This window comes from Parus major, chromosome 21 (genome assembly GCF_001522545.3).
Source record: "Parus major isolate Abel chromosome 21, Parus_major1.1, whole genome shotgun sequence".
NCBI classification, from domain to species: Eukaryota; Metazoa; Chordata; class Aves; order Passeriformes; family Paridae; genus Parus; species Parus major.
Window position 1 is genome coordinate 1,850,398 of NC_031789.1, and position 15,229 is coordinate 1,865,626.

At 52.8% G+C, this 15,229-nt stretch overlaps 1 protein-coding gene across 1 annotated transcript in view; it reads right to left on the reverse strand.

Annotated features, from left to right (window-relative positions):
* Positions 1-15,229, reverse strand: part of EPHA8 (EPH receptor A8) — a 54,193-nt gene that overhangs the window by 6,910 nt on the left and 32,054 nt on the right. Inside the window, exons 4-14 of the mRNA XM_015647955.3 lie at positions 12,128-12,283; positions 9,413-9,748; positions 7,214-7,338; positions 6,913-7,075; positions 6,097-6,193; positions 5,332-5,399; positions 4,543-4,668; positions 3,565-3,750; positions 2,937-2,998; positions 2,382-2,591; positions 730-879 (exon numbers count right to left, since the gene is read on the reverse strand). Coding sequence (XP_015503441.1) covers positions 730-879; positions 2,382-2,591; positions 2,937-2,998; positions 3,565-3,750; positions 4,543-4,668; positions 5,332-5,399; positions 6,097-6,193; positions 6,913-7,075; positions 7,214-7,338; positions 9,413-9,748; positions 12,128-12,283 — 1,679 coding nt within the window. The remainder of the gene's footprint in view (positions 1-729; positions 880-2,381; positions 2,592-2,936; positions 2,999-3,564; positions 3,751-4,542; positions 4,669-5,331; positions 5,400-6,096; positions 6,194-6,912; positions 7,076-7,213; positions 7,339-9,412; positions 9,749-12,127; positions 12,284-15,229) is intronic.

Below are 15,229 nucleotides of genomic sequence, written 5' to 3' on the forward strand. Positions count from 1 at the left end.
ATGATATATGATATAAGATACGTGATATATGATACATGATACATGATATATGATATTTGATATATGATATAGGATACATGATATATGATATATGATACGTGATACATGATATAGGATATAGGATACGTGATATATGATACATGATATATGATACATGATACATTACATATATGATATTTGATATATGATATAGGATACATGATATATGATATAGGATATGTGATATATTTTATATGATATATGATACGAGATACATGATATATGATAGATGATAGATGATATATGATATATATAATATAAGATACACGATATATGATGTAGGATACGTGATATATGATACATGATACATGCTATATGATATATATATGATATATGATCTAGATATGAGCTCTGGTCACTCCTGGGAGCCACGGGACTGCAAAGGCAGAGGCTGTGCAGGGCAGGGATGTGCTGCTGTCACCGCAGAGGGGACGCACACCCTGTGCACAGCCCTGTGGGGATGTGAGGAGGGGCAGGAGCTGATCCTTGGGCCCCTGTTGCCCTGCCAGGCTGGTCTGGGGAGGGCAGGAGGAGGTTTGGCAGCAGGAGCTGATCCTTGGGCCCCTGTTGCCCTGCCAGGCTGGTCTGGGGAGGGCAGGAGGAGGTTTGGCAGCAGGAGCTGATCCTTGGGCCCCTGTTGCCCTGCCAGGCTGGTCTGGGGAGGGCAGGAGGAGGTTTGGCAGCACTCACGTCGCGGTTGGTCATGTTCCAGTAGGGTCGCTCGCCGTAGGCCAGCACCTCCCACATGACTATTCCATAGCTCCACACGTCGCTGGCCGAGGAGAACTTGCGGTACGCGATGGCCTCGGGGGCCGTCCAGCGGATCGGGATCTTCCCCCCCTGGAAAAGTGAGTGAGAGTGGAGGCTCAGAGCAGGCAGGGCTCAGCACCTCGAGCTCTGGGACAGCTGTTGGACAAGTGATAAACTGGGGTGGCATCTTCTAAAAAGGACTGAGGAGGTAATCTGCACAAGACAAGCCCGGAGGTGTACGTGAAGGACGACTTCAAGGTGTTTCCAGCAGAGCAAGGAGAACACTGTGCTCTTTTACAAGGTCTTCATGCACAATTTGGTCCCCCAGCTCAAGAGAGAAGGAATTCAGAGTGATGAAGGGGAGCCCTGGGCTACCAGAGCACAGAGCTGGCTCTGTGTGCAAGCAGAGAGCCTGACATGAGCAGACAGGGAGAGTGATGGGATGTGCTCCCTGTCCTTCCCTGCTTTGACAGGCAAGGACTGAAAAAGCAGATGCATTCAATTAAAGGACCATGCTGACAAAAATCAGCAATGTGTGGACTAAGAATGTTTTTAAGCTAGAAATGTGGTTGCCAGCCATCTTAAGAGGAAAGTTGCAGTCTAGGGAACATCAGGTGGGCTTCCCAGAGCATCTGGGGCAGGAATGGTGTGCCATCACCATTCAGGGATACCTGCATTGGGAGAGTTGCCTCTACCCAGCAGGGTCCTGCCCACTCTGGCACGTGCCTTGATAAGGACTGAAGATGAACAATGAATCTTTTGCGAGAGTTCCTTGGGGGAAGCAATCTCCTGAGCATGTTGAAGACAGCACAGGAGGAGCTCAAGTTTTTGAACACAAAAGAAACCTGATTTGCAGGGTTCCCTGACTGAGAGCTCACCAAAGATCCTGACTCTGCCACTGCATCTTTGTGGTTCAGCTCTATGCACTACCCAATCTTTCTCCAGAGCAACCAGCTCTGGTGGGTTTTACTGCACCAAGAAATTTATTTAATATTTTCTATGTATTTCATGAAAATCTATTTAATTTTGCTTCTGATGACCTCCTGTGGAGGAGGACATCAAGAAACAGAGCGGCCAGGTTGGCCAGAAAAATCTCAACATGACAAAAGTGTCCTGCATGAAATAAAACCACAGGTTGCAGAACCAATTCTCACCTTTTCCACATCCATGAATGAGGCAGAGTCAGATGGAAAATCCAGTGTGTGGCCACAATGCTGAAGGGTGGACCAGAATACCCTGCTGTAGATTGATGGCTCTAGGACAAGTGAGGAGTGGATGGAGCTACACAGCCTGGGGATGGACTCCAATGGGGACACAGAGGCCACACACACACCCATGGGAGCAATGGGGATGTTTGTTGACTCCCTGCCCTCCCATCCTGCTGCTCTTTGTTCACTGCACACTCCGTTCTGGGATGTCCCCGTGTGAAGGACAACACATCAGGGCTCAGGAGCTCTTTGGCTTCGAGCTGTTGGCCCAGACATCAGCAGGAGGTGACACCACCATTCCTGCCCTACCAATTTTGAGAGCCTCTGACTCTCCCATGTGGCAGTGGCCTGGGGCAGCAGCCAGCAGCGCTGTGAGCCACCCACCGTGGTGGTGTAGGCAGCGTCGGGGTCGTCCTCCAGGATGCGGGAGAGGCCGAAGTCAGACACTTTGCACACCAGGTTGCTGTTGACCAGGATGTTGCGGGCAGCCAGGTCCCGGTGCACGTAGCCCAGGTCAGACAGGTACCTCATGCCAGCCCCGATGCCCCGCAGCATCCCCACCAGCTGGATGATGGTGAACTGCCCGTCGTGTTTCTGGAAAGGAAATAACCCAGAGTTATTTGGTCACCACCGTCCTGTCATCAAACCCCCAGCATCTCTCATCTTTGGCTTAGTACCCCCTCACCCCCAGTGCCTCCTGCTTGTGCCCTGCTCGTTTCCTGCCCTCTCAGTGCCTCTGACACATGCTCAGGCAGCTGTCCCTGCCTTTGTGGTGTCACTGCAGGGAGCCAGACACGATGCCTGCCGCCCGTATCTGCTGGAGAGGTGAGAGCCCAGCACCCACAGCTCTCTCCAGCACTGGGGTTTCAGTGGCTGTGAGGCTGAGGAGCAGGACCCAGCCCTGGGGGACGTGCAGTGAATGAAAACACCACTCCTTACCCTGAGGAAGGTGTCTAGCGAGCCGTTCTCCATGTATTCAGTAACAATCATTACCAATTTGCCTGCAGAAGACAAGGGAGGTCAAGTTAGCAGAGAAGTCACCTTCCTCCAGGAAGCCCAGTGCCAGGTTTTTACTGGGAGAGACACGAATTCAGGTCTGTGGGTCTTCTGCAGCCCCTCAGACTGGCCCAATGATGGGGATGTGACAACAACCCAGACAGGTACCCCTCCCTCCAGGTGCTGTTGATATGGCTGGGTCAGTTTTGTTACCCTGCTGAAATCTGCATGCCATTAGTGTAAGGCTTTGCATCAGAATGTGCCTTTTTAGAGGAAGACTTCAAATTATGATTCAATACAGGCAGCCTTTTAAAATAAATGCCTTTGAGTAGGACATCTCCCAAACCAACAAATGGTCTGGAGGACACTGCAGAGCATGGTGTGGAGCTGCCACGGGGAAGTTTGTCCTGGAAAGAAGGCAAGGGGGAGGATGTCCCAGGTAAATGCACAAATGTGAAAAGCCACTGGGGCAGTGAAGGATGGAGCACACCCAAAGGGAGCTCTGACCCCCACAGGGAGATGCATCCCAGCTCTGCCCTGCCAAGCACTCCCTCCCCTGCCAGCCACATACTCCTGGTGACCACCCCCTCCAGGTGGATGACGTTGGGGTGGTCGAACTGTGCCATGATGCTGGCCTCACTCAGGAAGTCCCTCCTCTGCTTCTCTGTGTAGCCTGCCTTCAGCGCTTTGATGGCCACGGGAACCTCCCTCTTCCCTGGCAGCTTCAGGCGGCCGTAGCACACCTCTCCCGACTCCCCTGCAAGGCAAGGGACAGTGGGGGCACGGAGAGCTCCTCAGCTTCTTGCACTCACCCACCAACACTGAATCCTCCAGTGTGTCAGCATGCTCACAGCATGCCCCAGCCCCTCTGGCTTTCAGTCTGGATTTTGATCCACTCCAACCTCTCCAGGATTCAATCCTCTGAAAGGATTGCTCAGCTCTGGCTTCCAGTTCAGGAAAGGTGGGAACATCAGAAACCACCTCTGTCTGGTGCCTGTCACTGAAGGCAATGGGCCAAGGGCAGTGATTACAGTGGCACTTGCTTTCCTGCTTGCAATGAACAAATTTGAGGGTCTCAGAGCAGCCAAAATAACCCTCATCATCCCTCTGGGTTAAGCCCTCAGGATGCTGAGAGTGAAGTTCCATCTCCAGCTCTGCACTATGCCTCCCCAAAAGCCCCCTGTTCCTATGATAAAAATTCCCTTTTGTCCTGAAAACCATTCCACTTTTCTGCAATTTCATTTGCATCTTGTCAGCCCAGGTTTTTCATGGGTGCACGTTGGGACACCCATGGGGACAGACTGAGCCATCTGCTGTGTCAGCCTGAGCTGCCAGTGCCACACCTGCCGACGAGCAGCCCCCTGCACCAGGCTGCTCCAAAGGGTTTATTTCACCCTCCCAAACCCCCAGTCCCTCCAAGGTTTTGATCTCACAAGGATGAGGAGCAGATGAAGCCCTGCTGAGCACGGCTCTGATCCCAGCAGGCCAGAGGCACTGCACAACCTCAGATTTCCCTGATGCAAAGAGGCAGCTGGGCCCCAGGACTCACCAGACCCGATGACCTTCTCAATCTTGATCCTGGAGGCCTCAATTTCACGGGTGAACTCATGCACAGCTTGGCAGGGGTCCTCGTACGTGTGGGGGTCCACGTAGAACTTGGACTCAGGGAATTTCACTGCCGGGTTTCAAGGGGGAGAGAGGAGATCAGTACTCTCAGGCAGCCCTGAGAGTGCTGATCTTCACACCACACATCCCTTCCTGAGCCCAGCAGCCAGGGGACATTTCCAGCCCCAGGACTCGAGGGCAGGTGGAGGGACCAGGAGAGAGGGATGGGATGGGATGGGATGGGATGGGATGGGATGGGATGGGATGGGATGGGATGGGATGGGATGGGATGGGATGGGATGGGATGGGATGGGATGGGATGGGATGGGATGGGATGGGATGGGACACCCAGCAGCAGGGGCAGGACAGGCTGAGGAGCCATGGAGGTGCAGCACAAGGAGCACTAAGTCGTTCTTTGGCCCAGCAGCATCCTCAGAGCAGTTCTGGCTGCCCAGGTGTTCTCCACGTGATTGTCCCACTCCATCACTCCCCACTTCTGCCCCTGGCCTGCTGCTCTCTGGGGTGATCCTGCTGCACTCTCAGTGCACGCTGTTCAACTTCCCAACCCCACAACCAGGATGCCCCTGCCATCAGATCACCCACTCAAGTCTCCCAACACACGTTCCCAGAAGGACACAAGATACAAAACGCTTCAAACCACAGCAGTGTCAGGGAGGAACAGTCCATCTCTGCCCATCCATGGGGCTGGGGGCCTTCCCAGAGAGTGTCCTACCTTGCCCATTCTGATAATGCATCTTCTCCTCATCAGAGTCCTGGAAAGCCTTGCTGTACCCGCAGTGCCTGCCACGGGAGGACAAGGGTCAGAAGAGAAGCCCCCATTCCTCACTCCCACAAACATTCCAGAAGCAGGGTGGAAGGCAGTGCAGGCTGGGGCTGTGGGCAGCCAGAGGAAACACTTGGCCATCCACCAGCTGCATCCCTGCATCTCACTGGGCTGACACTTTGGTCTGGCTCAAAGTGCTCTCCAGGTGCTCTCCCAGGCTTGGCAGTGCTAAAAACAAGTGTGCTCCACGTGCTTGGCTCAGCCACGCTCATACAGAGCACACAATCTCCCTCAGATCTGTCTGCTCTAAAAAAGATCCCTCCTCTCCTGACCTACCCACCAGTCCATCCAGTCAGCTCTTGTACTGGTAGTACCTCTGGTACTGGTATTGCTATTGCTTGTGCTACTGATATTCTGTGTATTATATATTACATATATAGATAATATATATATATTATAAAATACTGATTAATATATGATAATATATATTTTATAAAATACTGATTTATTACTATTCAGCCTGCTGGCATGAGGGGGAGATCTGGGAACCAGCTCTGCCTCAGTGAAAGTGGTGAATTCTCTTGGCTGCTTATTAATCCTGGACTTATCCTCTGAGCAAACTGAAAGGAGAAGAGTTGTGCTCAAGTTTTCCCATCCCTCCTGTCCCTGCTGGAGACCTCCAGAAAACCCCACTGGCCTCCAGAAAAGCCTTACCTCTTCTTGCAGATCAGAACCACCAGCAGGGCGACAAGGCCAGCGATGAGTGTCAGGCAGATCCAGACAATCGTCATCGTGTCGTAGCGGAGAGACACTGGGAAAAGCAGGGTAGCAAGGGGGTGAGCTGGAGTGGGGAATGCACTGCTGGGCTCAGCCATGTACCTACCCTGAGGTCTTCAAAGATAAACCCTTGGGCTGGTAATGGGGTCATGGTCTTCAAAGATGAAGCGCTGTCCCACCTACTCCCAGTTTTGGGCCTCTCCCAGCGTGCAGGGACCATTTACACGTGGGGAAACCAAGGAGAGATGTGAGAAAGCCATGGTGACACAGCAAACCAGGACAGGGAGGAGATCAGAGCCTCAGGACTGCCCCAGCTCTTCCCTGTCCTAACTGCTACATCTTTCCTCCCTCTTTCTAATGTATAAACGTAGAATCATGGGATCATTAAGGTTGGAAAAGACCTCTGAGATCACCGAGTCCAACCATCAACCCAGCATGGCCGGGCCATCACTTGAACATGTCCCCAAGTGCCACACGAGCACTTCCAGGCATGGTGACTCTACCATTGTCCTGGACAGCCTAATATTTCCTATTATCCAACCTAAACCCTGTTTCAACTTGAGTCTGTTTCCACTTGTTCCAAACACATCAGGAATTCAACCCCGAGCAATCCCTGCAGGGTGAAACAGCAGGGGATGTGCCTCCAGGCCCCCTCCCCGTGTGGCAGAGGAACAGTGGCTGTGGAGAAGGGCATCACCAGGCTCCATGCTCCCTGCCCCACCCTTCCCACACCCCACACCTGCACACACTCACCCGGCTTGCCCGTTTCCACCTCCACAGTCTGACTGAACCTCCCGCAGCCGGCAGAGGTGCGAGCCCGCACCTGGAAGATGTAGCGGGTTGCAGGCTTGAGGCCAGAGATGGTGGCAGTGGTGCTCTTGGATTTCAGAGTTGAGTAGCTCTGCATTTCCTTATCCTGGGGGAAATCAACAACAAAACCTTCTCTGCACCAGCACAGCGACCACAAAGTCTTCCAGAGAAGAAGACTTCTGAAGAAGAAGCCAGCGAGGCTGGCTGGTAGCAGGGGCCTCTCTGAGAAAGAAGCTCGCGTTACCTTCTCGTAGTACTTGATCTCGTACTCCAGGATGATGCCGTTGGGCTGGTCTGGCTCTTGCCACAGCAGGGTGACACTGTTCTGGCCTGTGCTCTCCTGATGCACCACCACCACCTGTGACGGGGCTGGGGACCAGACACAGCGGGTTAGGTGCCTGCAGAGGTGGGGCAGCAGGAGACAGCAACAGGGAAGGGCAGAACCAGAGCCCCAGGCAGGACCCTTGGTTTTAACCAGGCTTCTGGTTTAAATAAAGCACGTGGAGATGAGTGCTGTGATGGGGATTGCAAAGAGGCTTTCCCTGGTTTTGGCTGCATCAGTCTCTTTGCCATGGAGTAAAGCAGCTCTGAGGAGATGAGAGAGGAGGGCACTGGCCCAGCACAGGCAGGAGGGGACACTGGTGATTTGCTGTGATCTGGAGCCAGAAAGGAGAAGGAGCAGTGTGGTTGCAGGTCATGGAGATCCCTAGCAGCACTCTGTCCCCTCTTGTTCTACCTGGGGTGAGGGGAGAGGGGCAGAGGAAGAGGGAGAGGGGAGATGATTAATGTGGTCAGGGTCTGAGCACAGTCTAGAGCAGGGGGTGCTCTACTGCCCTGGGGTATTTGTCATCTTCCCAGTCCTGAGCTGAGCCTCTGAATCAATTCTTGTACCTGTAGCCATGCATGAACTGTCCCTGGGTGTCCTCTTTTCCTGCTGGGAAAACATCCACTGGAAGTTCCCCAGGGTGTAGTGGGTGCTGTGATGGCCAACTGCAGCCACTGGGTATGACTCATGGGAAGGTTTCAGGCCCCACTTGTGAGCTTCAAAAATGGGATGGGGCAGCTCTGGGGAAGTGCAGTGGGGCACTCAGGGACTGAAAGGCAGCAGTTTTAGCTCTTTGGGGTTGGCTCCTCTGAGCAGCAGAAAACGCTGCTGGTACAGAGCGCCCTGGGGAGATGGGACAGGTTGGGATGGTGGGAATCAGTTAAACATGGGCAAAACCTTTACTCCAAACTGCCCAGGGAATCTGTGCTGCATCTGCCTCAGCCATGCTCAGCCATTGGGGCTGGGAGGACAAGGGTGACCAGCACCAGGAGGTCCCCCCATGCAGTGTCAGGGTCCCCCCATGCAGTGTCAGGGTCCCCCCATGCAGTGTCGGGGTCCCCCCATGCAGTGTCAGGGTCCACCCATGCAGTGTTGGGGTCCCCCCATGCAGTGTCAGGGTCCCTCAGCTCCCAGGAGGGCAGGGCAGCTGGAGCAGAGTAGCTGAACTACCAAATTCCCAACCCCACTGCCTTCCCAGCACCTGCTCAGAATCCATTTTGCAGCTGAGTGGTCGAAATGGGAATATTCAGCATTTCCTGAGAGCATCTCCATCTGAAGCTCATCAGCACTTGGAGGGATTGTGAGGGATCAAGCCAGCAGGACTGAGCCATTCCTCACAGGCTGGAATTAGTGACAAAGGGACCTGTTCTCATGCCAGCCACGAGCTATCCAGCAGGGCTCCCCAAGTTTCTCCCACTGGTACCCCTGCCACGAGAGCAGAAGGGGCTCAGCATCACGGGAAGTTCTTGTGGGATCATTTCAAACCGGGAGAACTGACAAGGAGGGTCAGACCCTGCCCAGATGATCTCTCTGCCCGCAGTGTGCTCCATGGGAAAGTGCCACAGAGCAAAGTCCTGTCCTGCCTGGGCTGGAGCACTGCTCAGAGGAATTTCCTGAGGAAACATCATTTAGCAGTGAGGAATTTGCAAAGGTGAGATATGCATGGGAGAGACTTTCCCCAGCAAACCTTGCTGTCACTTGCCAGGGCCTGGCATTGGTGGGAGATAAAAGCAGAGCATGAGCTGCTGCCTCACCCTTTGGGAAGGGACCAAAGGCTGGAGGATCAGCCTGAAACATTCATGCTCCACTTAGTGCTCCTGTCAATAACAAGTGTTCTCTGTGTCCTGCAGAAAAGGAGCCTCCAACACTGGCTGCAAGCTCAAGTGAAGGGAGCAGAGAAGGGAAAAGCACACCACGAAGCAGAGGCAGAGAAGGGTAAGAGTTACCTTGGGCAGCAACTTGTTCCCAGCCCATCCCAGCTCCCTGACCCAGCTCCAGCAGCAGAGAGGACAGGCTCCCGTTTCAAACCCATCACCAATCCAGGCTCTGGACACTGCTGGAGCAACATCAGCATCACCCCCACGAGCCAAGCCTGGAGGGCCGGTCTGCTCCTCCTACCTGCCTGGTTTGTCGTGATGTTGGCGACCGCGGCTCTCCTGGACTCCAGGCTGAGATCAGAGACTCCATTGACGGCCTCCACCCAGAAGGAGTAGTTGGTGTGTGCCAGGAGGTTGGTGACGGTCAGCGCTCCCTGCACCAGGCTCATCTGCTGGGGCACGAAGCGGATTCCGCTGCCGCAGGCCTCGCACGGCCCCGCGGCCCCCGCGCAGCGCCGGCACCGCACGTTGTACACGACATCCGCACGGCCGCCCTTGTCCAGCGGCGGGCCCCACTCCAGCGTCACCGAGGTGCCGTTCACACTGGAGATCAGGTTCACAGGAGCAGAGGGGGGCCCTGGAAGAGAAGCAGGGATTGGGGGCTGAACCCAGCAGCTGGAGATGAATAGGTCACACGGACACAGCTCGAGGTGTGGTGAAAAGAAGAGCAGAGTTTATTTTTCCTCCCAGGATTTATAGGTTTCTGACCACAGCCAGGGATGGGATGGTCAGGATAACACTTTCTCACTGCACTGGCCATGAGAGATGCCCATCACAAGATGTGTAACAGAAAGAATGTACACATATCTACAGTTACTGTCATGGGAAAAGCTTTAGAAAACCATGTCAGCAAGCTCAGAAGCTGAGTTTTCAGGGTGACATGCTGGACTGTTGGAAATGGTGGAGTGTGGGACCGATGGAGATGCAGCAGGACCTGAATGCACCAACACTGCTGCAGGGGACACAGAACCGCCCAGAGCAGCCAATGTGCCGGACACGAGACAGCAAAGACACAGGTGGGGCTCAGGGTGAAATGCCTTGGAGGTCTGGATCAAAATGTCAAGTGGCAGACAGAGAGAGCTCTGGAAGGAGCAGGAGGCAATGCTGAAACATGAAACATGGGGGGAGAGCCACAGCTGGATGTGCTCACCTAAAGGGAAAGGTGAATGCACGTTTCCTGGGCAGATTAATAAATTTGGGTGGATATTCCTTGGGGAAACGCTCCTTCACCCCAGCCTCAGCTAGCAATGCCACCCCTGTCTGTCCTCCTGGACCAAGGGCATCTCCCTGGGATCTCCTTGTCCCCTTTTAATAGCACTGAGCCCCTCAAAGCAGTCTATTGCAAAGCTGAGCTGAGCCCGTGTGACAAACCCTGGTGTCACTGTCCACCCACAGGGGAGCACAGCCACACTTGTGCTGACCCCAGGCTGCCCAGGGGTGTCTGACCACCCAGAACACCTCTGGGAAAGGAAATCTGGGGTGGGGTCATCACTTCTCCCAGGTAACAAGTGACAGGACAAGAGGAAACGGCCTCAAGCTGTGCCACAAGAGGGTTAGATTGGTTGTCTTTGCCTCAAGGAAAGGGCGGTCAGGCACTGGAACAGGCTGTCCAGGGAAATGGTGGAGTTACCATCCCTGAAAGTGTTCAAAAAATGTGTGGATGTGGCACTTAGGGGCAAGGTTTCGTGGTGAACACGGTGGAGGTGCTGGGCTGATGGGTGGACTTGATGGACAATTGGATTTCCAATTGAAGGATCCCGTGACTCTCTGACTCTGGTTTGGAGTTTGGAGGGCAGCAGGATGGGGCACACAGGGGCAGGGCAGCTCAGGGGGGCTCTCAGCTCACGGGGCAGACGGAGCCTCGGGGCTGTAGGGCCGGGGGAGCAGCGGGCACGGGGCCAGGGGACAGAGCTGCGCTCAGCCAGGAGCAGCAGCCAGGTGTGAGGATGTGACACGTGCCCCAGGGCAGCGCAGCTGGGCACAGGACAGGCAGGAAACTCGGGGGATACTCAGGGGATACTCAGGGGATGCTCAGGGGATACTCAGGGGTACTCAGGTGTGCTCAGGAGGCACTCAAGGGTTCTTGGGGGTACTCAGGGGTACTAAGGGGATACTCAGGGATACTCAGGAGATACTCAGGGGGACTCAATATACTCAAGGAGTACTCAAGGGATACTCAGGGGTACTCAGGTGTACTCAGGAGGCACTCAAGGGTTCTTGGGGGTACTCAGGGGTACTAAGGGGATACTTGGGGGATACTCAGGAGATACTCAGGGGATACTCAAGGAGTACTTGGGTACTCAGGTGTACTCAGGAGGCACTCAGGGTTTCTTGGGGGTACTCAGGGGTACTAAGGGGATACTCAGGGGGTACACAGGAGGTACTTGGTATACTCAGGGGTACTCAGGGGGTAGTCAGAGGTATTCAGAGGGTACTCAGGTGTACTCAGGGAGTACTCAAGGGATACTCAGGGGTACTCAGGTGTACTCAGGAGGCACTCAAGGGTTCTTGGGGGTACTCAGGGGTACTAAGGGGATACTCGGGATACTCAGGAGGACAGGGGATACTCAGGGAGACTCAGGGGATACTCAAGGAGTACTCAAGGGATACTCAGGGGTACTCAGGTGTACTCAGGAGGCACTCAGGTTCTTGGGGGTACTCAGAGGTACTAAGGGGATACTCAGGGGATACTCAGGGGGTACACAGGAGGTACTTGGGATACTCAGGGGGTAGTCAGAGGTACTCAGAGGGTACTCAGGAGGTAGTCAGGGGATACTCAGGGTACTCAGGTACTCAGGAGGTAATCGGGAGTGCTCAGTGGTATTCAGAGGGTACTCAGGGGGTACTCAAGACTACTCAGGGGATACTGAGGGGGTACTCAGGGGATACTCGGGGGTACTCAGGAGGTAATTGGGAGTGCTCAGTGGTACTCAGGGGATACTCAGGGGTTACTCACGTGTGCAGGCAGCTGAGGGGGGGTCCTGCACGGCGCGGTAGAAGCTGCTGTCACAGCGGCACACGCGAGCTGCCCGGCTCTCCGAGTGGCTGTGCAGGGGACACTTGGCACACAGCTGGTCCCCAGGGGCTGATTTGTAAAACCCCAGCTGGCAGGCTGCGGAGAGAGGGGCACAGGTCAGAGGGATGTGCCTGGATGAGGATCACCCCACAGCTCAGAGCATCCCACCAGCACAAAGCTCAGCTGCCTTCCCACTCAGGGCATGGGAAACCAGCCTCTCTCCCCTGCACCTGGCTGAGTCCCCTCCAGCTGGAAACGGGGCTCTGTGGAAACTTCTGCTCCCCCAGCTGCCCTTCCTGCCAGCCTGACACCCAACTGCTTCACAGGCAAACGTGGGTGCCTCTGCTGCCTGCAAAGCTCCAGGTGTTCTGCACCTGTGCCTGCTGCCCAGCCCTCGGGGCAGAGAGCACTGCAGGGATCAGAGCACACAGCACTGGAAATCTATTCCAAAATAGTGTTTATGGGGGAAATGCACAGCCCAGACCTCACTTTGTGGTGGCTGCCACAAACACTGGCTGTGCCCAGGTTCCCAGAAGTGTCTATGTGGGAGGTTTCAGAAATTAAATCTCCACATCTGGGACATGGGGCATGTCCCTCTGCAAGACCCTGGGGCGCTGCCACACAGAGCAACAAATTCCCTTGCACAGAACAATAAGGAAAGAGCCTCTTTTGGAAAAAAATGTTTTTTTTTTTCTGACAACACAACCTGCCTGCAATTCCTCTGCCTCCTCCTGATGCAGGAGCTCATCCCACAGCAGGTCTGGCATCGCTCTGCTTCATCCTACCCCCTTCTCCCAGCAGCCCCTCGGGCACATCGTTTGTCACACAAACAAACAGCTCGTCTCTCGTTAAAAAATCGATTTGTTCAAGAGTGACATGTGGCATGTCAGGTATCTGTCTGGGGGTGGAAGGATCTGCCCCCTCCTGCAGGCTCAGATTCCAAATAAGAGAAAGCAGGCTCTGTCTGGGTCCCTGTACTCATGAGGTACTTTTAGGACCAGCTCCAGTGATTCAAGGATTATTCCTGACTCTGACTCATCTCTGCTTTTTCCCACTGAGGTAGTAATACCTTCATTTTCTCATCTTTACCTCCAGTGGCCAGATCTGCATACAGCCTCAATCTTTGCTTTCAGGCATGTAAAAGGGATTTTTTTGTGATCCAGCATCCTCAGTGGGTTGGGTCTCTCCGTGCTGTTTGTTCTGTTTCAAGGTGCTGATTTCCTTTCTTATTAACAACCCTCCTTTCCCTGCCAGGGATCTCCCTGGACCGATGCTACCAGCACATCCCACCTATCACACACCACACAAGGGCCTTTTTACAACTGAGCTGCTCTGGCAGTGGCAGCTGAAGGCAGTGCTCCAGTCACACATCCCTGGTGTGGGGAGCACCTGCTGGTCCCTCTCCAGGCTCTGGCACCAGTTTCTGTGGCATTTTTGCACCAAATGCTCTGTTAACAGCAGGGGAGTGACACCACTGGCAGGATGGACACGTGCTGCCCGTGCCAGAGGTGACAGACTGCTGTCACATCTTGCTACAGCAAAGGCCAGCAGTTCCAGACTTTGCTCCTAAATTTCTGCTCCTCCACTGCCCAAAGGGCATCAGAGCAAGAAGCAGAAATGCTCAAAGTTTGGGGTGCGAGGGAAGGCAGATGTGAAATTGCAGCTGATTTTGTTCCCCAGCTCTTCTGGCACCTTTCACTTCCTCAAGGGCATCAGGTGAGGAGAGAACACAGGGGCTGCAGATTTCAGGAGAGGTTTGCTGTTTTTTCCAGCTGCACCAAGACATTTGGCAGGCTCTGGTGCTGGCAGGTCCTGATGATACCAAGAGATTCAGGGACTCTGGCCTTGCCAAGTGGCCCTGATGCAGCACCCTCCAGTCTGCAGCCCGTTGGTTTTGGGTGTAAGACTGAGATGAGCACAGATACACCCTGTTCTCAGGCAGGGGACAAAAACCCCAACCAAACTCCAAAATAAATCAGAAGAAAGAGAATTTCCTGATTTTTCTGTTAGGGAAAGGGTGGAGACACTGCATGAGCATGGATGGGACAGCCCCAGTCGGTGCTGGGCAGGTGAAGGTCAGGAAATGCTGCCTTTAACTTGTGAGAATGTGCCTTGGACCTGAAAACCACCACCAACCATCTCCAGCCATGCAGGAAAGAGGGATTTGTGATTCCAGAGGCACTGGAGTGGTTCCCCTCACCACTATTTAATTAAGGGCAGAGAAATCAAGTACGGAGAGACAGGCAGCAGGAAGGATGGGAACACCAAGCACAGCAGATTTGCACAGAGCAATTGTAATCACTTAGCATTTAATGCTGCAAAAAACCCCATTAATTACCTGTAGCAACGAGTCACAATTATTTTAGGTGCACTCAGGGGGAAAATTATACTAAATGACAAATTACAGGTGAATTTGTGCACCAGGGCAGAGCCATTGGGAGCCAGCTCCAGGCACTTGGACAGCAGGAGCACGCAGGGAGGGCTGGGGAGCACCTGGGGCACTGCTCAGGCACCTCTGAGTGTCTCAGTACCCACTTTGGAGGTGTTAGAGATGAGAATAGAATAGAATAGAATAGAATAGAATAGAATAGAATAGAATAGAATAGAATAGAATAGAATAGAATAGAATAGAATAGAATAGAATAGAATAGAACAGAACAGAATAGAACAGAATAGAATATTTTGCATTTATAGATTAACTTTCTGTGCCACTAATATTTTGATATAGTACAAGTTATGCTTACTTTTAACTGCTTTTGTATAGTATAACCTGTCAGTTTATGTATATATAGTTTATATGAAAATAATGTATAATATACTGTAATATACTGTAATATAATGTAATATAATATAATATAGATATTAGACAATAGACAAGAGACAATAGATAATAGATTATATATTATATTATATTATATTGTATTGTATTGTATTATATTGTATTATATTATATTATATTGTATTATATTATATTGTATTGTATTGTATTATATTATATTATATTATATTATATTGTATTATATTATATTATATTATATTATA